This window comes from Trachinotus anak, unplaced genomic scaffold (assembly GCF_046630095.1).
Source record: "Trachinotus anak isolate AG129_WGS33_773 ecotype Australia unplaced genomic scaffold, CSIRO_AGI_Tana_v1 ptg000011l, whole genome shotgun sequence".
NCBI lineage: Eukaryota > Metazoa > Chordata > Actinopteri > Carangiformes > Carangidae > Trachinotus > Trachinotus anak.
Window position 1 is genome coordinate 27194169 of NW_027273862.1, and position 25840 is coordinate 27220008.

A 25840-nucleotide genomic window follows, 5' to 3' on the forward strand; every position below is an offset into this window, starting at 1 on the left:
TGTGTCAGGAGGAACCGGAGCCAACCACTGGAGCCTGGACTGGAAGCAGTGACAGCGGCCGGGGGGAGGGGGGGGGGGGGGGGTACTGTAGTATCTGAAACACTGCATTGCGCATACCATTGTTCAAGTCTCCGTTTAAACCCACAACTCATACACAAGTCTTGTTTGTGGGGATTGATCCAAAAACTAAGAAGACACAAGCGAGCTGTTGGTCTCATCAGCTGAGGAGAACTTGTTGATTATTAACAGTTGTGTCTTTATTGGGCCTCCAAACATTAGACCAGCACACAGTGAGTGGTGCAGGAGCTGGAGACAACACACACACAAGCACACGTAGACAGCCTACATAAAAGACACACACACACACACACACACACACACACACACTGAGATAACACAAGGGAGGGAAATTGATTCCGCAGCCTATAATTTCACTTTGAGACTTTGCAGCAACATTGAAATGCTTTAGCGTGATCATGAGGAACAACTACCCATCTTCTCTGACTGGCTCAGTCTGTAACTGATCTCACACCTGACAGGCCCATAATGTGCTAACGAAAATTACTAGTTTGGCCTGCGCGTCGTTGCTTAGCAACCACGTTGGTTAGCTACGTATTGTTTGAGGACAAATGATAGAGGAAGGCGGAACCTAGGCCTGTAGGACAAATAAACTTATAATAATAATAATAAGAATAACATTAATATTATCAATAATAACATTAGCAACAATAATAATAATATCAACAATAATAATAATAATAATAATAATAATAATAATAATCAACTGCCTGACAGAAAGTCGGTTTTTATGTAATAAGCTCGTATTTAATTGTTGTTTTCAAATCATCAGGCTAATTTCACGTCGCTGCACTCTTCAGTCATGTGATAGGAGGAGGACTGCCCAACATGACATCATTTTAAAATAAATATCTGTATCATACTGTAACCTAATATGCAATCACCCAACCCCTGAGAGGGAAACGCCGCAGGCCTCTGCTTTAATAAACTAACTCACTAAAACAGCCTAATTCTTAATCCTGAAACCCTCATTCGCGCCTTTATCCGGGCTCATTAATACAGCGTGGCCTGCTGGATTCCCTGCGTGTAACCTGCGCTGACTTCACGGCAGCTGAGCAGCTCTGAGACCGGCTCCCTGCCGGGATCAGTGTGGTTACACCGGGACGCGGAGCTCATTATGCGCTGCGCTCTCTCCGCTTGTAAATCTCCGTCCGCTGCAGATAAGCGGCTGAAGCGGCCGCTGCCTTGAGTTTAATTACATTGTCAACAGAGAATAATTGTAATTGATTTCTGCTCCTCTTCCAGAGTCCGCTGAGCGCGCGCACACACACACACACACACACACACACACACACGTCATGCCAACTCTCCTCTAGATTCTCATGAGGCTTTTCAATGTTTCATCCAAAGCAGAAGCAGATCAGAGTCCGCACACCTTTACAGACATGCAGCGAAATCAAAGCCGCAGACAGAGCTTCTTTTATTTTACGGGATTTTAATCAGAAGGCTCCTCGCAGCTTCACAGACCGCCCGTGTTTCACTGAGCTGACTGTGGACGGAACATTTGCGTGTCAAATTCCGGTTTTTATTTGGTCCGGACCAAATCCTGATCCAGGAGCTGAGCAAACCGCCTGGTGTAATTAATTGATTGTCGTGTGCCACTGTCGCCGGAGTGATAAGAAGCCGCGTCCATCTGAGGCGCCTGGAAAGCAGTGATTCAGAGGGGGAGGTCACCCAGAGGCCCCAGCTCCCATCATCATCATCATCATCATCATCATCATCAGTCCCGGTTGACAGAGGCTTCACGATATAATTCATGTCTCAGGAAAATGTCCTGCAGGGTATTTTGCTTTGTTTTAAACAAGAGTATGAAGCAAATTTCTCAAAATTGGCGGGTTTTTCTCAATTCAGGTGACAAGAGCCCCCCCCCCCAAAGAAATCCCCGAAATAATCTGAAAACAAGTACTGAAAGTTTTTGAGATGTTAAAAGTAAATTTAAACAATTTCTGAGTTTTAACATGATTTACGTAAAAACTATATTTTCCCTAAGAATGTGCTATGAGGCACAGCAGGTTCACAAAACAGGCTCTTTCACTCTGTGACAATTAATTTAATTAAGGCTAAACAGAGCCAGTTTATATCAAATACTACAACATGGACTGCTTCAGCTTCCTGGATTGTTCTTGTCAGCTTTGAGACACATCATCATGATCATTTATTTATCAAACAGTGCAGCAGAAATTCTTCATCTCAGGTGGAAAATGTAATTCTGAAAAATTCAATGGACTTTGGTCGAAGAGCTGACATGACAGCTCACATCTCTTCCTGCCTGTTCTTTTGAAAAATATGATATTTGATGTTGGTGCACAGACCAAACTGTACTGATAAAACAGCAGAGAGGACACAGAAGCAGTAAATAATTCTAAAGAGGTGACTGGTAAGACCGGCAGCCAACTCCTCTCCAGCTCCTCCTTCTCCTCCTCACAGAGAGCTACACTTTCTCGGAGTCCAGGTTTTGTCATCTCAGGTAGAGATGGAAGAAAAAAATCTTTAATTGTAAGCAGAGTTGTTCAGTGGAGTATGTAAAGAGGCTTCAGTCAGCCTTTTTAAGCTTAGATTCATTTTGCATTGTCCCAGTAAACTCATGGAAGATGGATGATGCCCGCGGTGCGATCTCACACAGCTCAAAGTAGGACAATGAGGAGGAGAATGTGGAGGGAAATTAAGAGGAATACTCGGCAGAAGTACAAAATCTCTTTCACGAAGAGCTGGCAGCCAGTTCCTCTTCGTGTTTTTTTTTCTTTTACTGGACATATTGATCAGACAGGGACATGTGTAACTGTAGTAAAGACAGTTAAGGTTAAAACTGGACTAAACTGGATGTAAAGTGAAACATCTTCTATTACGTTTCACTGTTGCTTCAGCAGTATTTGACTGTATTCCAGTGTGTAGGTGGGACCTGCTTCAGACTGACATAGTCATTGAAAAGACCTTGAATCAAGGATTATATGTAACCTAGACATGTAAGAACTTTACTTTTCATTTGTAATCACCAAAATAAGAGCTGTCTGCAATTGTATCATGTTACCATATGCTCAATAAAATACACTCACAAGCAGAAAATCTTGTACATTGTTTTTTATTACAAGGCAATTCTATTACAACGCTACTATTTCATACATCAAAGTCAAGTGTTTACTTCCTTCCTGTTCCCACATGTTGTGAACGGTGAATAGAAAGTGGGCCTTATTTGCTGAATGTTGCATCACGTGACGGCCGACGTTACTGCAGGCTGTAAGTCTGCTTCCTGTCTCGGAGGTCAAAGGTGACCAACAGTGAGCGAGGATCTTTCTTGTTTTTACGCACTGTGATCTTTCCCCGGAGCTCCTCCCCTAAAGAAAACAGCAAAGAAAGAGATGACACCAACGTTAATGTCAGTGCACGGTTTGTTTAACACTGGACACGGGAAATCACTTCTCTGGAGAGAGAACCGCAGTCTTACACCCATGTTTCACACAATGACAATAAAGGATGTACCTCATATTCAAAGAGAAATAAAAAAATGACAAAATGAGAGAATAAATAACTAGAGTGCAGTAAAAATGAAAACAACGACAAAAATATGAATGAAACTGCTGCCTGCGAATAAGACTGAAGTATATTATAAAACTGAGGGCAGAGCTGCGTTGTACCGTGAATCTTATTTTGAAGGCTTCCTGTCAGATAGCATATCTAACATCAATGGGAATCTCTGTTCTGTCAACAAATTGCATGAAAAGACCAAAAACCAGTGATGTGTTCGGTTATCTATTAATATCTCATGACTTTTCTGGCTAGTCAAGCCCAAAGCCCACTGCTTCCTCCTGGTCACAAATGTATTGGCTAATTTTATTTTTAGAGAAGCTTCATTAATTTCCTAAAACAGCTGGACACTGTAGGTTTTAGAGAGCACAACTCAACCAGAACTAAGTCGAGCATTTCCTGGGGACTACTTTTTTTACACATTCCCTGTGCTCATGCAGGAGTGTATGTTGGCTTGAGTCATTCATGGTAAAGAAAGAACATGTCGCCCAAACTTTCTAAGCATGTGTGTAAAGTTTTGGCTGTATTTTTGTTTTCATTCCCCTTAGAGAAAGTTTGAGTAAAGAAAACTGTTCTCCATTCGACTCCCCCTGATAACCATCCACAGCACAGCATGGCCATAAATTCCCTGTCTTTATATCAGACGTCAAAAAAACATCAAAAAGCAGAAAACAATTTCACTGAGTCAGACTTCATCAGTGTGTTGGTAAAGAAAGGGAAATGAATCTTCCTGATGCCCTGCAGCAGCACAGTGCTGCTGAGCTCAGGCCTCTGCAGCAGGAGTGGAGACGCACTGGCGCTTATAGAAATGATGATGTGTGTAAAGGCAATGTGGTTTAATGTATGTTAATAAGCAGGACTGTATGTGAGTGTGTACGTGTGTGAACAGACCTGCTGAAATCTGCAGATGGCGGCGAGAAGGAAGCGTGTTTACAGTACGACGCACGAGCGGTTTGGAGGCCGGGAGAAGACGCTGATGATTATGACGCATAACCCCTCTGATTAACTTCACGTTTGACTGCTGGAGGTAAATGAATGTTTATCCAAACGGCAAACAAGCATCCCCTCACCCCCACCTCCCCAGCCTCCCCCTCTCTGTGTGCCACGCGCTCCTCTTCGCTGGAGGTTAGTGGAGGACAAGGAGGCAGGAAAATGCTGACTGTGGTGCTGTCTCTGGCCAAGCGTCCGCCATCACTGCTGCTGTCATGTCTCACTCGTTACCATGCCAACGCCGCTGTCATGGAGTCTGCTGCTGGCGCCGCGCTCTGGGTCTGTCCCTCCACTGCAGATACAGCCGCAGCTTTTCCCAAACGCAAAGACCAGAGGAACTGAGCTAAAGTCTGAAGTACATTTCACATCTGGCTGCTGAATATTTTGTCTTTTTACTGGAGAGGTGCCAGACTCCTTACTGAGCTGGGGAAAAAGCATAGGAGGAAACTTTACCTCAAGGTTCATAATGCCAGTATCAAAATAATGCTACAAAGTGCTTTAAAACATTTAAAGCCAACAAGTAACCGAACCCAGGACGTGCAAACAACAAACAGCACAGCCACACTCTCCAGACTGAGTATACTACTCTTCAGTCCTGCCAGGACTTGGGTTAAAAATGTTGACAAAATGAAGAACAGTTGCCTAAATCCTTAGCATGATCCCCTTTAGTCCTGGTTCTGGACATTGGAACTGTTAGGACAGATCTCAGGCTGTGATCCACCATCAATGATATAACTAGGAGCCAAGCCGTGGCCTGCCTTCAGGGTAATTAGAAAAACATTAAAATTGATATTCAAACGCATTATTCAGTGTAAATGTGAGTCCAGCCTCTGAGGTCATATTTATCTCTCATATCATTCATTGTTTCCTGTTTTATTTTGTAATACTCGCCTTTCTTCCCATTTCAGATCCTTCACTTCCTGCCCTTCTTGTGTGTTTCCCGCCTTAACGACAGCCTGCTCCACCCTGGTGTGTTTCACCTGTCCCCTCCCTCCCTTGTGGATTTAGTCTGTCTGAGCGCCAACATGTACCTCGTGCCAAAGCTTCCAGCCTTTTTTCTAGTGTTATGTTCTTCTTGTTTTACTGATCTCTGCCATTTTACCTGGACGTCGCCTTTGCCTTCTCCCTGTCTGACCACCCGACTGTGATTTTTGGATCCAGGTTTTGTCCCTGAGTTGAGATCCTGAGTCCTTTGGCTGTTTGCTCCAGTTGCTATAGTAAAGGTGCTAGACTGTGGGTAATGTGACCCCCTCCCTAACTCTAGTAAGGGCCCCTACTGTAGCATTAAATAAGTTGAAGTGGGAAACAGATTTATGCTGTCCAAAAAAGCTACAGCTGATTTAACAGATTTAATGACTGCATGAATTACTTTTTCCAAAACCAGTAGAAGAAAGTAATGGCTGTTTTCTGGCTATAATTCATAAATGATGATGCTTTCTGACACAGACATCATTACAGAATTAAAGTTAAGGTCCTGTGAGATTTCTGGCTCTTTTATAACTTGCAAAACACTGTGTGAGCCCCGACCAGCAGCTTTTTACTGCGGCCAACAAAAAGAAATGTTGCAAAGCTGGAAAAAGATGTAGCCGGTTATAAGAAACTGGTTATACCCCACTTCATCGCTAACTTAATGAACTGAGTCAGTGGTCAATGCCACGGACGCAAGAGAACCCAACTTCAACAGAAAAGGTCAATAACATACATGTGTGATTTCATTTTAAATTGAGAAATCAATCAATAACCCATAATGACAAAGTGAAAAAATTCAAATATTTGCATATTTAATAAAGATAAAAATTTGAAAAAAGTAATTCAGTACTTTGAAGAAGCCTCTTTGGCAGCATATGCAGCTTTGAGTCTTCTTGGGTAAGTTTCTACGAGCTTTACAACTGGACTTGGGCAGTTTGTTGCATTCTTCCTGGAAGATCCTCTCAAGCTCCATCAGATTGGATTAAAGAGTCTGTGAACCTCCATCTTCAGGTCTCTCCACAGATGTTCTAGACAGATGCAGACTTGTTCTTGAACATCATGGCTGGTTTTTGTCCTGACGTGCAGTGTGAATTGTGGGGCCATATCTACACAGGTGTGTGTCTTTCAAAACAATGTCTGGTCAATTCAGTTTACCACAGGTGGGCTGGAATCGAGCAAAGTAACACATCTCAATGATAACCAAAGGATGTGCCTGACCACAGGGTCTGAATACTTTGGTTCATGACACATTTCAGTTTTGGATTTTTAATAAATTTGCAGAAATTTCTAGGAACATTTACTTTGTCATTATGGATTCTTGAGTGTAGAATGAGCGGTGAAATGGCAATTTTATCAATTTAATATTTAAAACACAACATTACATTAAAAATATTCACACAATTTCTGGATATATTCCCTTTAATGTCTGTGAAGACAAAGAGTCGCCAAAAAACACTTCTACTTATTTTACAGGGAATCAATTCTTCACTAGCTGTGGTCTGGTTAGAGCAGCAGAGCCCGGTGCTCATGGGAGGCAGTGGATGGCTGCAGTCAAACTCAAGTTGGCAAAAGGCCAATGAAGTTCAAAGAAATAATTGCTTGACCTTTGATAACCTTTTGTTAAAACAGAACTGACAGAAAAAAAAGGTTTGGGCCAAAAGACGAAAATAACTGCAGCAAACTGTCCAACTACTCTCTCATGTTTCCAATTAAACTATTGAAACGTACAAACAACCACTGATGGAGTGTCTGTTCAGTTGCGGTGCAACTGTAGCAGCTCTGCTGTAATCAGTCAGACCAACCTCCCCATGGAGGAGGGCCTCGGTGCCTTCGGTAAACTGGCCACTCAGATGCAGGGAGAAAGAGTTAACCATGTGTGGAAATGAGTCGCGGAGTGGAGCCGGGCTTTCACCACAGTGTCGTACATCAACATGCCAGTGTCATTAAGCACAACCAGGCCCACAGAAACAGCCCATCTCAGCCCGACGCAGTCTTCCCCCATGAAATTACACTGGAAATACGCAGCTCGCATTAGCAATTCATTTAAACTGTTGTCATTTACATTTTAACCGTTGGGCTCACACTCCTACAGTGTCTGCAGCCAGAGCAAGAGTAAGACTAAGCTGCAGTGCTTCAATACTAAGACTCATCCTTTTCTGTTTTTACAGATTTACGCAGAAAATGCTCACGTTTGCTTCAAGTGAGAGGACTAGTCTGAACTGATTTTTACCTGGACTTCATGTCAGTATGAAAGGGAAACTGAGGCAAAAAGCATTTCTCCTAAGTGACAAGTTGTGACTATTAGATTTTCAATTAGATTTTAAATAATGAATGTAAATACTGACACATTTCCAAATGTTTGAAAAACAAATGACACATAATGACCCCACATGAGTGGACTATTCTCGTACAGAACTGCTGACTTCCATGCTGCAGTGATGCTTTCATTTTTACTTCTCAGGCCTTTCCTACTCAGTGCAGAGCTGAGGAGCAGAGCTGATGGGTTGTATATTCCAAGCACCGCTGCAAACACAGACCTAACCCGGCGATTGAATTACAGCCATGAAGAAAACCTGAAGTTTGGCTCAGCCTCTGCTGTTGGACAGCTCAAGGACCTTTAGAGTTCGGACGAGCGGGGGGAGCGAGGAGGGGAAGAGGTGTTTACACCGAGCCTGGACAGATGAGGGCGGGGGGAAGAGGAGATTTAGAAGAAGGTACATCACCGCTCAGAACAGAGGAGGTGAGTCATGAAAGTGGGTGGGAACAAGGACCACCTGACTATCCAAGGAAAGCCAAGACAAGGACGCACACCCATGTTTCAGCTGCTCTGAGCGGCCCCTCTGCGCAGGTAACCAGGGCACCGCCTCACTCTGAGGACCACGGGACAAAAAAGGTGTGACCTCCTTTCTCCAATGAACATTAAGTAGGTAAAACTGTGAAAAAAAAGGACCCTCCTCTTCAATACTTGAGCTACACAAACACACCGGAGCATGACAAATGATTCGCTGTTTAATTTATTACGCTGCCAGGCAGGAGGATTTGCAGGGATGTTTTGTTCCAGCCTGCTGCGTGCGTTCTCCCTCTTCCACCGGCACCTCCCACAGAAGCGTAGCCACAGAGTTAATTACTGCTGCACTCGTACAAACACATCAAATAGGATTCGGTCTCTGCCACAATAAATCACCACAGACAGACTCGGTATTAAAACAAACCACTGGATGTTTATGCTTGGCCCTCACTACAGCCAATCAGAGCTGAAGGTGCTTCTCAGTCAACACCCAGGAGGAGATGCTGCTGTGAGTGTGTGTTTGTGTGTGTAAGAGAGTTTTGTCATCTTCAAGGTGACTTTAGTAAGTTTTTATAATAGCCAGAGGGAAGTTTAGTATAGAAGTATGCAACATCTCTTGTGAATTTGAGTGTGTGAAGGAGCAGTGTGTGTTGTAAAGTACACCATAGGAGCATAGCAGGCAGCCGGTGAATGCTGTAAAAAACTCCATTTCTGGTTTACGGCCCCTGGAGGAGGCTGGGGACCGTCAGGGTGCCTGGGCAGAGCAAGCACATCAATAACTTGCTGTGCACTCTCTCACTCCTGCTTTAATTTTCTTCTTTCCTTAAACTTTTTTTTCTGTTCTCACTGCTTGGTTCACATATACAGCACACAGCCAAACCGATGGATCTTTATCGACTCCACATTAGTTTAAGCTAAACTCAGCTAGAACAAAACGGGCTGGTTCTGAGCGAGTGTGTGTGTGTGTGTGTGTGTGTGTGTGTGTGTCTTGGCTAATGGTGTCACATGTCACTATGCCCTCAAGTTACCCTGAGAGCCCAGATGCTCTGCTGACTGTAAAATCAGGCACAAGGTTAAAAAAGACAGAGTGAGAGTAAAGGAGAAAGTGTTACGTCTAAAGTCTCAAGTCTGGTGGCCTCTAGAGGCAGCCATGCTTATTACAACGCCTAAACAGCAAATATTTGATTTTAGAGGCAGCACCAATTATCCAATGGATTAAGAAATATTCATCCATCCATCCATCCATCATCTGAACCCACTTAACCTAAAACTATGGCAGCTAAGGCACTCACTGGGTGAGAGGTGGAGTTCACCTACACAACTAACCAGCCACTAGTTACTATGACCCTTCACATTTACACCCACAACTAATTTTGTGTTTCCAGTTCATCTGACCTGCGTTTGTGAGGAAACTGTAGGACCTGGAGGAAACCCATATAAACACGGAGAGAAAATACAAACTCTGCAAGCTGGTGGATTTGGCCTTCTGGTGGCACCAATGGAGTGTCCAAAATGGAAAGGGTTCATCGTCACGGGAGCATGAAGCATAATGAAGCATCATGTGTTCAGTAAATGCCACAGCAACCTGCACAAAAAGAAAAACTTTGGCCCGATCTTGGCACAGGAAATAAGTTAATGAAAACAGGAGGATTCATCCTGTGAGAACCATGAACACTCAGTAAATTAAACGTCATCCAGCCAATAGTTTTTTAAATATGTTTTCATTGGCCAAGAGGAAATTTAAACCTGATGGTGGTTAAAAGTTTAAATTAGAATAAAATCTTAATGATAATAATTTAGTTTATCTTAAAAAACCCAATACAAAAGTACTGTTACATATTTATACCAAACTGCCCCCAAACAGAGCGGGATTGAAGGGAGTAATGCCATTCTGCTAGTGGATATTCCCTTGAGCCTATTCCTTGTTGTTATGGGAATGATGGTGAAAAAGCATTAACACACTGGTCTAAAATTTCCCAAAGGTATTCAACTGTGTTCCACCTTACGGTTTTTCATTGAATTTTTCACTCATCTGTTGATGTATGCATGTGTCCGTGCATGTATGCACATGAACACAGGTGAAAGCAAAGTGAAATTCTGCATCAGATTGTGTCATGAAATCTGTCTTTGTTTCACTCTGCAGCTTCCTACCTCTGCACCCTGTTAGCATAACGTTGTCTTCAGTGCTCAGATTGTGCTGCATTTATCTGACTCAGCAGAGGCAAGCCTGCGATAGCGTTTGAGCAGCGTCAGAGGTTTTGACATTCTTATCGTCCTGGCTGTCGCCGACAGGGGCTGAGCAAAGCTAAGAGCCGCCGGACATCGAGCTCCTCCGTCCCCCTGCAGGTCATTTATTACAGTAGACTCCATCTGATATCTGGTCAGCGAGTGGACAGCCGGCCCCGAGGCTCATCCATCCTCACGTCAGCAGACACATCCATGATCCCCATTATGATAACACAAACAGGGGCCAGAGCTTACAGCAGGAATAAATACAGGATCAACATATATAATGACTGAGCAAAGGGGGAACACAAAAAAAAAAAAGATATAACCGATTTTCGTAACACCGGTACCAATAAAAACACAGATTTATCCTGAAAGCTCTAACATTAGTGATCCAACCACACAGGCTCAGAGGTCTCTCCTGGGATAAATATTCATCTGAGAGCTCTCAGATGAAAAATCTGTAACTTTTGGACTCATTAATGTTGGTTACATGGTTGTATCTGTCTTGCTAACATTAGCCGCCCTTGCTGATCAAACCAGGACAAGTAAAGCTGTAGCAGCAAAACTAATGAGTGTATTAAATTGAACAAGGGTGCTTTCATGCTAATGATTAGTTGAATCAACTTATCATGTGTGAGAGGACTCAGTTTCTTCTTTTAAAAGTTAGATAGTTTCACTAGCATAAAGTTCAACCTGTCTACAGACCTCAGTGGTGATTTCACATCCTGTACCTTAACAGACACACATAAATCGGTCAATATCAGAACAAGGCTGCTCATCATTCATTCATATTTTTCCATATGCCGCAGCTTTGGAGCATATTTGTTTGGACGGGAGTTTGGTAGCTGCTGAACATCTCATGAAAGTGTAAAAGCAGCATCCAGGTAATTCTGTAAAGAATAAGAGCCCCCGTTTACACCACAAGACATGGATGCACACATGACTCTCGTGCGTGCAGTCATACATTTTACTGAATCCACTCAAACCCTTGCACGCCCAGATGGCTATGTGGATACACACTGTCTGATTGTATTCTTATTGTAAGTACAACGCTCATTACCACAAACAAACACCAGTATAGACAACTTATCCTCAAGTAAGAAATGGCTTCTTCTACTGATGTTTAAGTGTGAAAGATTCTTCAAAACAGGAGCTGATATATAGTTATTATAGCCATTAATATGGAGGAATGTGGTGAAAATGATTTACTGGTTGGCAGTGCCACTGCTGTTGGATTTAATCAATACAGTAAAAAACACATTTGTGCCGCATTCATAGTTGGTTGATGATATTTCCACTACAGAGCAACAGCTCTGAGGTGAACTTCACAGAAAACGATACGAGATGCTCTGTCATGTTCGCTGGAGTTTGAACCTGCAGGAAGTTATTTCCCGGGAGCATCGGCACAACTACGCCTCACAGGAAGCTGCACCGGTTAATAATACTGGATTCTGCTGATACAGCGATTCTATAAATATTTCGCTGGTCAGTTACAAAGTGCTCCTCTTGTAACGTGTCATGATTCAGAGGCCTGCAACCGCCTATCAGATGAAGTTTTACATGCTGTCGCTGATGGCTGAATGTGATTTGTTTTGATCTCTCGCTGTCTCTGTGGGTGACAGATAACGGGTGTCAACCAGCCTGACTACATCTCCACCACAGACAGATTACCTGCCGCAGCTCGCTATGACGCACCGCCGAGGTCCTCAGGGGGAAAATGAAACAACACAAATCCAAACGAAAACTGAACTTGACCACATATGTAAACTGCTTTTCAGAGTTATGAGGAGTTGACAGTAACACCACAGCCTTACAGTTGCCAAGTGGTGCGGTGGTCTGTGTGGTTACTGACCTGCTTGGACAGAAATCGGCTTCTCCAGTAGGAAGACAGTCTGTTTCCAGTGTGTCTTTGTGACCTGAGGACCTGTGGAGAACGTCACCTGGTGTGATGATAAGTGAAAAGAAAAAAAGAGCAAAAATATTACAACTTTTGGATGATAAATAAAATAAAATCTGTTTACAATCCATTTAAACTGATTTATTACTATTGAAAAAATTCTGGCTATGTTACAGTGAAAAGCTATAAAAACCCAAAGCAATGAGCTTTAATTTGAGCGTATGGAAACCATGTTAGTAACACTTATGTTGTTTAAAATGAGTCCATATTTACAGAGGCCCTGAGAGCTCAACACAATGTAACTTAAAAAAAAAAACACACACAAAAAGACAAAACACAAGCAAATTCAGAAAACATCTTCATCAATGTGATAACACGTGCCGCAAATACTCACAACACAATGGAAGAGTTTCAAGTGGACACAAAAAAGTGATGACGGCTGGGACACTCTTTTAACTTCAGAAGTCACAAAGCACTGAAGAACTCGGGCCTTTCACTTTTTGTGTACCCTGGAAACACTTCTGTTGTGTTGTGTCTATTAGCAGCATGTTTGCGTATTTGGTTGTGTTGTGAGTATTTCTAGCACGTGCGTTGTCAAATTGATGAAGATGTCTGAATTTGCATGCGTTTTTTTTAAGTTGCAGTGCTTTGATCTATCAGGGCCACCGAGAGAGATAAACCTCAAAAAACACAAGGAACACTTGGTGCAGGAGTTCTGTCTAGATTCAAATAACAATGCACAAAAGCTTGGAAATGATCTTTCATGATTTCAGTAAACCCACTAATCATTATTAATCATATATATTACACTTTACTGTATTTCTGTTAAATTGTTCCAGCCTTAGTTCCCGGTGGAGATAGTATTTTTCTGGACCATCCACAGCATGCAGTTTGAGTCTCAGGTACAATGGGAAGTGCAATCAAAAGGCATGACTGTGTTGCTCACAGAGCTTGGCACCGGCTGTTCCGACTGGCTGGCTCTGCTAGGTAAGTGCTTATATCAGCAGTCGACTAGGACTGCCTGTCGATTGCCGGCGAACGCCTCGGGGAGGAGGAACATGCTAAAGCGTGAACATAATTGAGTTTCCGTTAAATGGCTTGGCTGTTGCCGCTGCTGCTTACCTTGTTGCTGCAGCCTTTGTCGAAGAAAATGTCAAAGTAGCCGACAACTGCCTGCAATGAAATATGAGGGGCGTGTTAGAATGTGACAGTACAATAAACCCCTGGATTTGTTTGACTACACTGCGACTCTTGATGTGCAGAGCTGAGAGGGAAACAGGAGGCAGAACAAGTCTCAGAGTTTTAATAAGCAAAATGAGCTGCTGTGTTTAGGAATAAGGCAGTAAAACCAGCAGGGAGCAAAATTTACTGTTCAAGTATTTACATTTATCTTTACAGTACTACTTCTATAAAAGACCTCAGATTTCTTTGTGTGCCCTGCATCACGTGCCATCATTGTGAGTGTGTGTATGTGGCCTGGAGAACTGTATGGGCCACCCTGATACATATACAGTGGGTATCAATACGACTCATATGAGAACCGTTCTCTATTTTCTTCCGACCTCCTTCCTCTCTGAACCAACTTGGTTTCTCATTTCGGGCTGAGTCAACAACACGTCCCATGTGCTCCCTCTCACCTCATCTGGGAGACTTGTCACTGGACAAAAGAAATAAATTATGAGGCAGCCGACAACAACATGGACGCTATTTTGCTGACAATAAAAAAATATAAAATAAAATAAAATTCCAGCTTGAAAGGTGCATGAAATTAGCAAAGGTGGCTGTTTTGGTGACAGTGTTGCAGCAATGTGAAAACATTGGTTTTCACATTGGAGGAGGACTCGGTTCAGGAAAATAAACACTAATGTGGTTTTGGTCCAAATGAATATGAATTTGTGCTCATCTGAATAATGCCCAACAGGGGAAGCTGACAAATCTCTGCTCTCAGGGAATCCATTATGTTGATAAGACTTTGTCCAAACCAAAGAAGAATAAACAACCCAGTCTGAAGCTTGATCATTTTTTTTCAGATCTTAGATGTGACCAGAAGTGACAGACTCCTTTTCCTTCAGAGTGGGTGCTCAGCTGACTGAGAGCCTGTGTGGAAGTGTAGTCTTTCTGCTGAGGATTTGCAGAGCTATGATCACATCTGAGTGAAAACCGATTCACACTTTTAAAAACAAACCGAGGGGAAGTCTGTGGCCGGAGCGCCTGTAGGTGACCGTTGTTAGACATGTGAGGTAAAAACCACCCCCCAGGCTTGTTTTCCTCCCATTTCTCCCCCCACTGGAGAAAGAGAGGCACTCTATCAATCTCAGGAGCGCACTTGTAGTGGCAATGATGCAGAACTAATAGCTTTTAATCCTGACGCAGCTGACAACTTGGAGGCCAGCTCTCTGAGACAAAGAAGAGCCGAATCAATGCAGGAGAGGGAGAGAGGAAAGGAGAAGGAGGGATGAGAGGAAAGGATGAGAAGGGGCTGTAGCATTATGTAAAAGCCGGGGAGGGTTTTTTTTTTTTATTTGTGTGTATCACTTAGAGAAGCATCAGTGCCATCTGTTCACAGCTTCTGTAAAAGTCTGCAAATTGCATTAAATCATTTTGCTGGTAGAAAAAAAAAAAAAAAGAAAAAAAGGCCAAAAGAGATATTTTTTCATAATGCATCTACATACATTACACTCACAAAGGTACACACATGCAGCCTTGGTAATCATGATGCCGTCAGAAGCCGTGTTCAACACACTCCCCGCACAGAGGCTTCAATCAACCTTTATCGACTCAGACAGGCAGGGGCGGCACCGGCAGCTCACAGTGAAACCGCCAGAAAAGAACCCAAAGAGGATAAAAGAGCATGTCACCCCAATGCAATTATGGCTTTTAATGAACGCTACAGAGACGCTTGGTGCTGAGGTAATTAGGAAATTAGCCATAATTACTCATCAGGCAGAGCGGATTCACCTCTCTCAGCCGGGGAGGCAGAGATCATCCTCGTCGTTCCTCGCCGATGACAACGCCTCGTAAGCGAGATTGATTGTCACTTCTGCGTTGTGCAACTTTCACACTGCAGTGAGATGGGCAATTAAAAATTAGGCCACAGAGTAAAACTTACAAATACAAAACTGGTGGAGGAGCTTGGCGTCACACCGGCCCATTAAATCACATTTGAAAAAAAAAAAAAAACAGGAATATAATGGCCTCACAAAAGATGTGAAAGTGTTCAGATAAACAATAAAGACCCTGATGACCTGATATGTACTATAGCAGAGGCTTTTCATACTTTTTGATTTAAACTGTGTTTGGGGAAGAAGTTTATCAAACTTCTTGAGGGCCTTGAAAGGACTTTTAGGACACCAAGTAAAATTATACAGCAAGTTTCTGTTTATGTTCATCTTCACTTGATAGGAATTTAAAAAAGTATGTTTTCTCTTTACACATACAGCAGACACAACACAGCGTTATCATTTATTCAGTCGTGTTTCTGTCCAACTGGTGAATTTAAGTCTAATATTTAATCTCCTTTTAGCTCAGTTGCCTGTTTGCTAAAAATTAGGTTGATAAAAGTGCTCAGACTGAACAAAACAATAATATGTTGTAGAATAATAATGAGCGAAAGCAGACTCCACAGATATATCAAATATATTGATGAATGCAGTCTTGATTGTAAATTGAGAATAATCAGAAACGTTAAATTAAAAATATATTATGTTCTAAAACTGTGTTCCATTATTTTATGACAATTTAAAACAAAACTACCCCCTGCTATAATTTTAAAAAAGGAAGTGAGCAAGACAGACAGAGAGACAAGGGCAGGGAAGAGAGAGGGAAACTTAAAGCACAGAGACACAGACACACACCCACACACTCAAAAACACGACAAATCAGAATGAGCGCTTTTCATTTTCATCAGCATTTAGCCTTGGGCCCCGGCTCTGTCCGTGATAAGTGATGACAGTGGGCTTCTTGACAGCCCACGGAGGAGGCTCTGCAACACTGCAGCTCTCCGGGCCCCCATTCTCCAGGAAGAGCGGTGGGAAAATTAATAATTATCATCATGGATAACACCAACAGGGAGCAATTCATCATTGCTCCCCTTTCGCCTGGCTGTGTGTCAGCGAGCCGCGTGGCCCGGCTAGATACTATTATACAACAGTGGGGGGACGTAAAGGGGGGCTGTGGGGGTTAAGGGGAGGGAATGGGAGGGGCACAGAGAGGGAGGGGGGGTTTGGGTGGGAAAGGAGAGGGCTAATGCGCTTTTGATGGGGTTTATCCAGGCGTGGAGGCTTCAAGCACGACCACATCGTGGACGGGTTGGTGTGACCCCCCCCCACAACCCTCCACCCCCACCTCCTGTGTCTCTCTTCCCTTCCTCCTCTTCGTCCAACTGCTGCCTCTCCAGTCAGGTGGAGCAGGGATCAGCTTCCCACTGGTGTTCCTCACTCATGTTGCCTTAGTAGAGACAAACAACTGTAACAGTCACAGGAAGGTCCAGAGTCACAAGCTGCATCACTGAGCTTCATTCAAGTGATCTCAAGGTAGGAAAAAAAAAAACCCGAAGACAGCTAAGTTCATGTGGGGAGATGGACGAATGGATGACAACATCCAATATCCACAACAAAACAGAAAACATTAAAATGTGTGGTGTTGAAACAACATATACACACGATAGAGGTTCCAGCAATTTCTGGTGTCAGAGCAAAGAGGAAAGCCCCCCCCCCCCCCCCCCCCCAAAAAAAAATTCATCTCAATTCAAATCATCAGTAAAGCTTAACTTTGAGTGTAACCAAAAGTTAAGACACAGCCAGCACAAGCAGAACTCCTGCTGGTTAATGTACTGCACTTACATAACACTTTTCCAGTCTAATAATAATAATAATAATAATAATAATAATAATAATAATAATACTTTATTTGTAGAGCACTTTTTAATACAAGTAAAAAAGTGCTTCACATGAGTCAAAAATAAGACGTCCAAACAAATCAAATAAAACAACCACTATCAACTTATCAACCACTCAAACATTTCCACTACAACCCATATTCATCCACTCAGGGGCAATTTGGGGTTCAGTATCTTGCCCAAGGACACTTCGACACATGGACTGGAACCACCGACCTTCTTATTAGTAGACGACCCACTCTACCTCTCTAGCCACGGCTTTGCCAAGTTGTTGATGGCCTATGCTCTTTACACAGCTGGTTCATTCTCCCAGTGTTTATTTCCTTCTCTCACCAGAGAAGTGAAAAGCTCTTTGATTCATTTAATAATGACATTTGGTTTGGTTATGTAACATGTATGTATCATTATAAGTATATGTGAGCTTTAGTATGTTCTTATTCAAGTTTATGTTTCTGTGGTTTCTTGTTTGTTTTGATTTCTAATCATTGTTTAGACTAATATAATAATTTGGGATGGTGCCCTCATGTATGAGTGCACCTTAGTGTCCCCTCCTCCACCACGTGCTCAGTGTTAAATTTTATGATAACCAACATAAAAATATGAAAATAACACCCTGCTTCACAAGTACCATAATTCCTCCTTAAGAACAGAACTGATGATAAACAAGTAGAGAAGATCAAATAAACCCTCATATGCCTGTACTCTTAAAATGTACTATCCCCTTTAGTGATTGGCCACATCTGCCACGATGTCTCTGAACAACCCTCCCTGTGCCTGAAGTTGATGCATCTGGCTCATGTTGGATGAGAGGGTGATAATGAAAGAGTGGAAGTTTTTCTAGTTGAGAAAAATTTCACCTCTTGTTAAAACAATAAAACATATCTTGTGGCACCGTGACATCTGGTCTGTCTTTGCTGCTGTGTCTACAGACACTGCTCTTTTCTGCAGTGGGTTTTTCTGTGCATGACTTCAAAAAACTGGCACAAATGCTGAAGCCACTTAAGCTGCAATTCATCTACTTGCCACAGGATACTGGCTCCTAAAAGATTTTTCCTATTTTGGAGGCCCAGGTTTCTGGGGTTCAGCTCCTGATAGCTGTACCTTGGCTGTGCGCTCCAAGGCAAATATCAGGTCTCTGGTGGGGTGGATAGTACCACACAAAACAGCTTATCTTAACCTAAGCCTCATTTTACTGACCTGGACCAAAGCTGTCTGTTTATAGAAATTTAGAAGGTGGACTAGACAATTAAAAGAATACCACTTTAACATTGCACCTCTAGGGAATCATGGTGGACAGTTACAGATGCACAGTTAAATGTGCCAAAAGTTAGGTGAGAACTCCTATGGAAGCCCAGCGTTCATATTCATGATATTTTGACCTATCACTAGCCCCCACAGTGGGTATCTGGCTGCACTGTCATTTATCTGCTGGGCCCTATGACAGGTGACAGCATTGCCTGTAAACTGACCTAATCCACCTTTAAATGACTTTCTAGCTTGAACCAGCCTTGCACCTACACCTACCTCCTCCTAAGCTGCCGTGGGCGACCCCACATCTGAATGCCATGGCTCGCTCAGTGGTTCAGGTGTCATCCCTTCTTATATACTGTAGCTCCACTACTAGTTATATTAGTTATATCAGAAAATTCTACCACTCTCTGACATAGTGTGCCTTTAAAATGTTCTTGAAACTTAGACACACCCAAGCAAAGAGCAAATATTTGGTGGCATGACTCAGCCTTACATCTGTATTGCACTTGCTCAGGTTAGGCCACTTCATTTAAGAGCCAGGCCCCCACTGAACCCAACTCTCCCTAACAGGTTACATTAACAGACAGATCCTTGTCAAAGCCCAAAGTCTACATAACTGCAGTGCAGTTAAACCACCAGCAGTTTGGTGGAAGATGGGCAAATTTCTTACAACTTTTTACACTTTTAATAATATTAACAAGAATAAACGTTATTCATATTTCACATTTCAACGTGACAAAGTGCTTTACAAAGAAAAAACAAGTCCAGCACCATTAAATATAATTCATTCCCAAAGACCTGTAAACAGACTGATGTGTAAACTCAGGGCACTTCCCCTTTAACTTCTAAGAAGTTGACATGAATCAATATGTCAAATATCTATTAAGAGTGAACTGGAAGCAGCCTGCCTCTTGTTAATGGTCAGCTGCCCCCCCCCCCCCCCCGACTCTGAATGCTGATCCACTGTTTAGAGTTGAATTTGTGAGAGTGGATTTTTCCATTAACAGTTCTCTTCCTAATGTGCTGGAAATCGTCCTTGAAGTTGACAAGTGTCTACTCTGTCAGTCCAGAAGGCCACCACCGCCACCCCCACACACCCCCCCCCACACAATTTAAATTTGATGGAAAGCAGGTTAAAGATGGATTACAGTGACTGTAGCGCTACAGTAGCTACGTCAGCAGCAGTGACACAGAGGTGTTAAAATTAATTACAGACAGAAACTTATTCTCCCCTGCCATGCCATCAGCATACATCATATTCAGCCTTTAGGAGAGGTTGAGGCATTTCTGCTACCTGTTCTACGGGAGGGGAGATATTTGCACATATATATTCTGTAAGAGGCTTCACAGTTTGCAAATGCAGACACAATGTATGCAAAGTGCAGAGCATGTGAAATGTGAAAGGAAGGCGAGGAAAGGAGGGATAAAATAAAGCAAGAGCAGGGGGATTTGTCTTGTGCATGAACGGCACAGACGCAGGGGTTGTGCTGTTCATTTAATGCAAGGTTAGGCAGGCTGAGCTGATGAATGGACTGTCGACAGGAGAACAAAAGCAGGCGCTCCATCACAGGATGGGAGCAGCAGCGGCTCTTCATTGCCGATCTCCGAGCACTGGTCCAGGAGCGGTTTACCCTTCACACATCCTAACCTTAACTACTACTGGGGAGCTGCAGCCAATACTGACTACAGATCAGTATCTTTATGGTAACTTCTCCCTACTCCTGCAGGTCAATAATCATCTGTAAATCCTCAGACAAACAGGCCGGATGCTGGAGGCACAGTGATGCCTTATACACAAAATACCTGCACTGTAAAAGCCAGGAACCGCTTGCATAAAACAAGTCTGAGAGAATGACTGACTATGACACCGCTGTACCACATGATCCCATCATCCGTTTTGCTGCGGCACTCCTCTAACATGACTGGACTTACATCCTAGAAATAGAAACTGGTTGCTTTCAATTACAGAGCAGAAAAGACAGGAAAAATGAGAGGATGTTTACAAACCCCATTAAGTCCACCAGCCTTACCCAGGGAGCAGGGGCCAGAAAATAACCACCTATTGATTATCCATTAAACCAATACACCAGACAGTGCAGTAACACTGCAGCACAACACAAAGCTGCTCCAACACAATGGCCTTTTACAGACAGATCACTTCTCACAGCGCAGAGCGTCAGTGAGGCTGCTCTGTGGTCGGCAGGTCGCTGCTGGGAGAGAGAAACGTGGCTGAGACACCGGAGGAAGTTCAGGGGGTGGGACGGGTGGAGTGGGGGGTGATAGTGGCTGCCAGCACCCCACCAAATAAACTCATAAACCATTCTCCATGCTTTGGTGCCTACAGCTACTGAGGACACACACTTCAATTTTGTGCTGCGTTGTCATTGGTCAAGCTGACCTACACACCACAGCGCTAAGGTTTCATATGAGTCATGTGACGTCTTTCTCATGACTCATTATTTTTATCTTTCATTAAAAAAAAAAAAGTTGGAAATGATCAGCATTTATCTTCTGTGATTAAATTAAATTAGCCATCTTGTTTTATTTTCACTGTGGGCATGGATGAATGGAGGAGGTGTTGTATGTTAAAATGCTGTTAAATTCTGCTTTAATTGGAGTTCTGTTATTTTGTGGGCATAAATTATTAACCCCAGAGCACCAATTATGTCATTTAATAGCACTAAATACTTTTTTTGTTGTTGTCAAATCATGGCTACCTTTTCCTCCGATTACTTTACAAAGTTATTCAGTTTACAGTTTGTTGACATGTGAGACAGGTAAGTACAAGCAGACATGGCTGAAACATATTAATAGCTTTGGTTCTATGGATATATGACCAGGACGGACATCTCCTGTCAAGTTGTTACCGTGTAAACCGGTGTGTTTTGGTGTCTGAGAGAACGGCAGGGCAGGCAGGCTCGGACATTCACCATGTTGTATGACACGTAATTCAAAGGCACATTAGCCTCACTGCTCTGATTCGATTTGAAACTCTATTAACTATCCAACTGACAGACATCCTCTTAAATACAGAAACACAATCCATCAACATGACCTAACTGATGTCTCTGCTGTTTGTACTGCCTTGTTCCCTTCGCACAACATCTCTGATAAATGACAGTGGATGTTCAAACTTTTGTTTCAGGTCATTTATTTTTTGGGTGTAGCTCAAACTAGAATTAAAACAAATTCACTTGAGAAAGAGATTTTAAAAAAAATCTTATAAATATGAGCAACACTTCTTTTTCTTTATCACGCAATTAGTGACACTAATCAAATATTTCTCATTCACACAATTAAGACCTAGTGTCACAAAGGTGGGACTGCGTGTTATCGATCAAAATACTTCACATAATGAATTTTTAATATCATTTTGATGCTAAAACTCAAACATGATCACATGTGTGAGTGGGTAGTGGGTGGGTGTCAACATGTGTGTGTATGTGTCAGTGTTACTTACAGTGCAGTCTGTAGTGCTTGTTATCTTCAAGCAGAAATCTGATGCAAACTCCAGCTCAGACAGGCACACTGTGTTACAGTCAATCGTCTGTTGAAAGTCAAAAACAAACACATCATATGATGCACAACATAACAAAAGATAAATACTGATGACGGTATGAATTGTGATTAAAAAAAAAAAAAACACAATACAAGAAGCACAAAGTTTCAAAATAGACAAAAAAAGCTGGGTTTTTTAATAGAAATCTAAACAGAAACCCCACAATAACAAAATGAAAACAGAATTTTAGAGATTTTTGCAAATTTATTAAAAAGGAAAAACTGGAATATCACATTGATGTAAGCATCCAGACTTTTGCAATGACACTTGAGCTTTAGCTTAGGTTCCTCCTTTTTATCTTGTCCGTCTCTGAGATGTTTCTACAGACCAAATAGAATAAGACCAAATGTTGACACTACACACTACTTGTTTGTATCTACTTTAAATACATAACACACAGAACATAGGCTGTTTATATGGTGTGATTACAAAGTTAGCACAAGGGCTAACATCTTAGAATAATGAGTAAACACTTCCAAGTCAAAATAATGGATGGTTTTACTTACTGAATGCAGCATTAATGTGTATTATATAGGGAGTGGTGAATGAGTGAGTGAGTGAAATAAAATAAATATAGTGCAGCCATTCTGCTGGTGGCAGAGTTTTACTTAAAGATGAATAAAGCTGAATGACCACAGACTGGGGCCTTTAAGAGACCATTTAGAACAACAGCAAAATGACTTTCTAAAGTATTAAAATCATGACTCTGAGCATGAAACACATTGTATTATCAAGCAGGTTGCAAGTTAAACATTCCTATCTGTCCTCGCTGAGACAGAACTCATCTGTTTTTGCAGGAATTTTTAATTCTATGAAAGGGCTCTCAATTTTACGGAGTAGCAGTCGGCCTTAATGGAATGTTATTGGATCGTATCAACGGGAGGCAATAGATGAGAGTCCATGTAATTTGGGCAGAGAGGCTGTCTATTTGTCACTGGAGGGGAGAAACTATCGATTAGAGGATTCAAATTCCATTATATCAAGTTCTCCCCTCATTCATCACACCCACAGATGGGTGGAGGACATGCTACTTAGCAAATAGGCCAACCGGCAAAGAAACCCACAGTCGTATGAGAGACGAGGGAAGAGCATTCCTGTACAGAAAGATTCAGATGTTTTTAGATGTGGGACTGTGTGTGTGTGTGTGTGTGTGTGTGTATAATGTGTGTATAATGTGTGTGCTCTCCCATCAGCTCAGCGAAAACTGCTCTATCCACAGGGGGCTGAGAGTAATGAAGTTTCCTTAAGAGGAACTTAAACAAGGATTAGATAGATCAATCACCCAGCGCTACAGCATCACGACAAAGACACACACAGATTCACACAGACACACAGTCACAGACACACACACACACACACACACACACACACACACACACACACACACACACACACACACACACACACACACACACACACACACACACACACACACACACACTCACACCTTCAGGGCCCTATCTCTCTCTCCACAACTAACTCCTGCTCTCCTTCTCTGTCTATGCTCTAACAGCTTGGGCCCTGCAAACTCTATTTCCCGTTTGTGGGGTATGTGTGTGTGTGTGTGTGTGTGTGTTGTTGCGCGCACACACACAGGATTTGACTGACAAACTGGTTTACCAATATATCCACCTGCGACACACGTTAATTACAAAATATCAGGTAGTTAGTGTCAGTCACAGATGACAAAACTGACGACTCACTGTGATTATTAAGGAAAAAAGAAACCAACAAAGCAACTGACAAAACTGATACAATTTAAGGTTGTCCATTGTATCTATTTTACCAATTCCAAACTCTCCAAACTTTATCCCAATATCACAGACACATGCAATAGATGTCACTTGTCACCAGCAAACATGACCCACATGTTTTGGTCCTGTCTCCGTCTGCAAGTTTACTGGACGGCTGTTGTTAAACATCTTGCAGATGCACTAAATATGAAATTGATGCCTTGTCCAGAACTGGCTATTTTTGGAGTATTATCAGACCGTCTAACAATTAGGAAAAAGGTTAAAGATTGTGTCGCCTTTGCTTCTTTATTAGCACGTAGAAGAATTTTGTTGGAATGGAAGTCACCAGCTGCTCCCAAAGCTTCCCTGTGGCTGAAGGACCTCATGCTGTACTTAGACCTGGAGAAAATTAAATACAATCTGAGGGGGACACCTGGTAAATTTAATTCAGTATGGGGCTGCATGATTAGTTACATAGCTAAATTAAAGACACTACAGGACAAATGAAAAAATATTACTTCTCAGTTGTTGTTGTTTTTTTATATATATATATCTTTGTTATTTTTTATTTATTTATCCTTATTCTCTCTGTGTACTAATGTAGTCGCTTGTCTGTTTACAGTAAGAAGGAAGGATGTTATTGTTGTTAATAATCTGTAACTAAATTTTGTAGGACTGGGAGGGGTTGGGGGTGGGAGGGAATACGTGGTTGTTGTTTTTGAAAAAGGAAAAAATCCTTATTTCTCATTGTTTGTACTTTTGCCTGTCAAATGAATAAAAACATTCATTTAAAAAAAAAAAAAAAAGAAAAGAAACTGACAAAACAAGTGCTGTCCATAGCCAGGTGGACTGTGAGTGAAGTCAAAATCACCCTTCAAAGGAAGACGTTCAGTTTTTTACTTTTGAAACAAAGGCTTAAGCTGTTTAAATTAAAAAATGTTCTACTGTGTTTCGAAATTTCCTAAACTGTTTTCTAAATCACAAATGGTTTTTTTTATGGAATTACCCATAAATATAACACTATACACTTTGGATCCTCTGATTCTCTGGTTGTTTGATCCGAATATTAAGTATTAAATATTAAATACTATATTAAAACCTAAAGATGTAAAATTATACAGCATTGCACAAAGAACCAAAGACTAGAAAAAAGTCTACAAAACAAACAATTTTGTGAAGCTAAATTTAGTTCTTTTTAGTTTAGTTTAATATACATTTTTATCTTCTAACCCATGACTCTTTAAAACGTTCTTGTGACCTCAGGTAGGGAACCAGAGCTCAGTGGACATACATTTTCCTAACAAATAAATATTAGAAAAGTTTATAATTTTCTTTAGAAGAACAGTTCATCACAGAGCTGGACAGAGTTCATACAACTGTAGCCTGTAGCCAGTATTAAGTTATGCAAGTTTAATTTCTTTTTTTCTTTTCTTCTACTTCATATAAACACAAAAAACACATTTGAACTATTCATTTTCACAGCATACAACCAGTAATATGTCAGATTATAGATACAAGTCGCCCTCTTTCACTTCGCAATTTGAAATATCTGCACTGATTCAGGACTTCTAAAGCAATGACACCTTCAGTTGTGGCAGTCATATGTTTACCTGTATGACTGCAGGTTCCGAGATGAGGGTATCTGCTTTCACCACTTCAACCATAGCCTCAGGCAGCACAGCCTTCTTCATGCATGCCATGTTGAAGCCATACACGTCATCCCAGAATGCAATGCGGTCTTGGTGCCTCTCTGTGTCACCCAGTGCTGCCAAGCTGATATTACAAAGGTCTGGATAGACTGTGGAGAAATGAGAGGAGCAGAGAGTCAAGTTTTCAACTTAATAAGCAGTGGGGGAAAAAAACACTGTAGCATTTCAATCTGTTGTTTGACCACTGCTCTGTTGACAGTGCACTCAAATTGAACCTG

The 25840-nt window shown here is 42.0% G+C and overlaps 1 protein-coding gene across 1 annotated transcript in view; it reads right to left on the minus strand.

Moving 5' to 3' along the window:
- Window positions 1-3141: 3141 nt before the first annotated feature.
- prmt3 (protein arginine methyltransferase 3) overlaps window positions 3142-25840 on the minus strand; it is a 51231-nt gene continuing 28532 nt past the window's right edge. Inside the window, exons 12-16 of the mRNA XM_071489485.1 lie at window positions 25524-25711; window positions 22082-22168; window positions 13596-13646; window positions 12429-12516; window positions 3142-3410 (exon numbers count right to left, since the gene is read on the minus strand). Coding sequence (XP_071345586.1) covers window positions 3301-3410; window positions 12429-12516; window positions 13596-13646; window positions 22082-22168; window positions 25524-25711 — 524 coding nt within the window. The 3' untranslated portion in view covers window positions 3142-3300. The remainder of the gene's footprint in view (window positions 3411-12428; window positions 12517-13595; window positions 13647-22081; window positions 22169-25523; window positions 25712-25840) is intronic.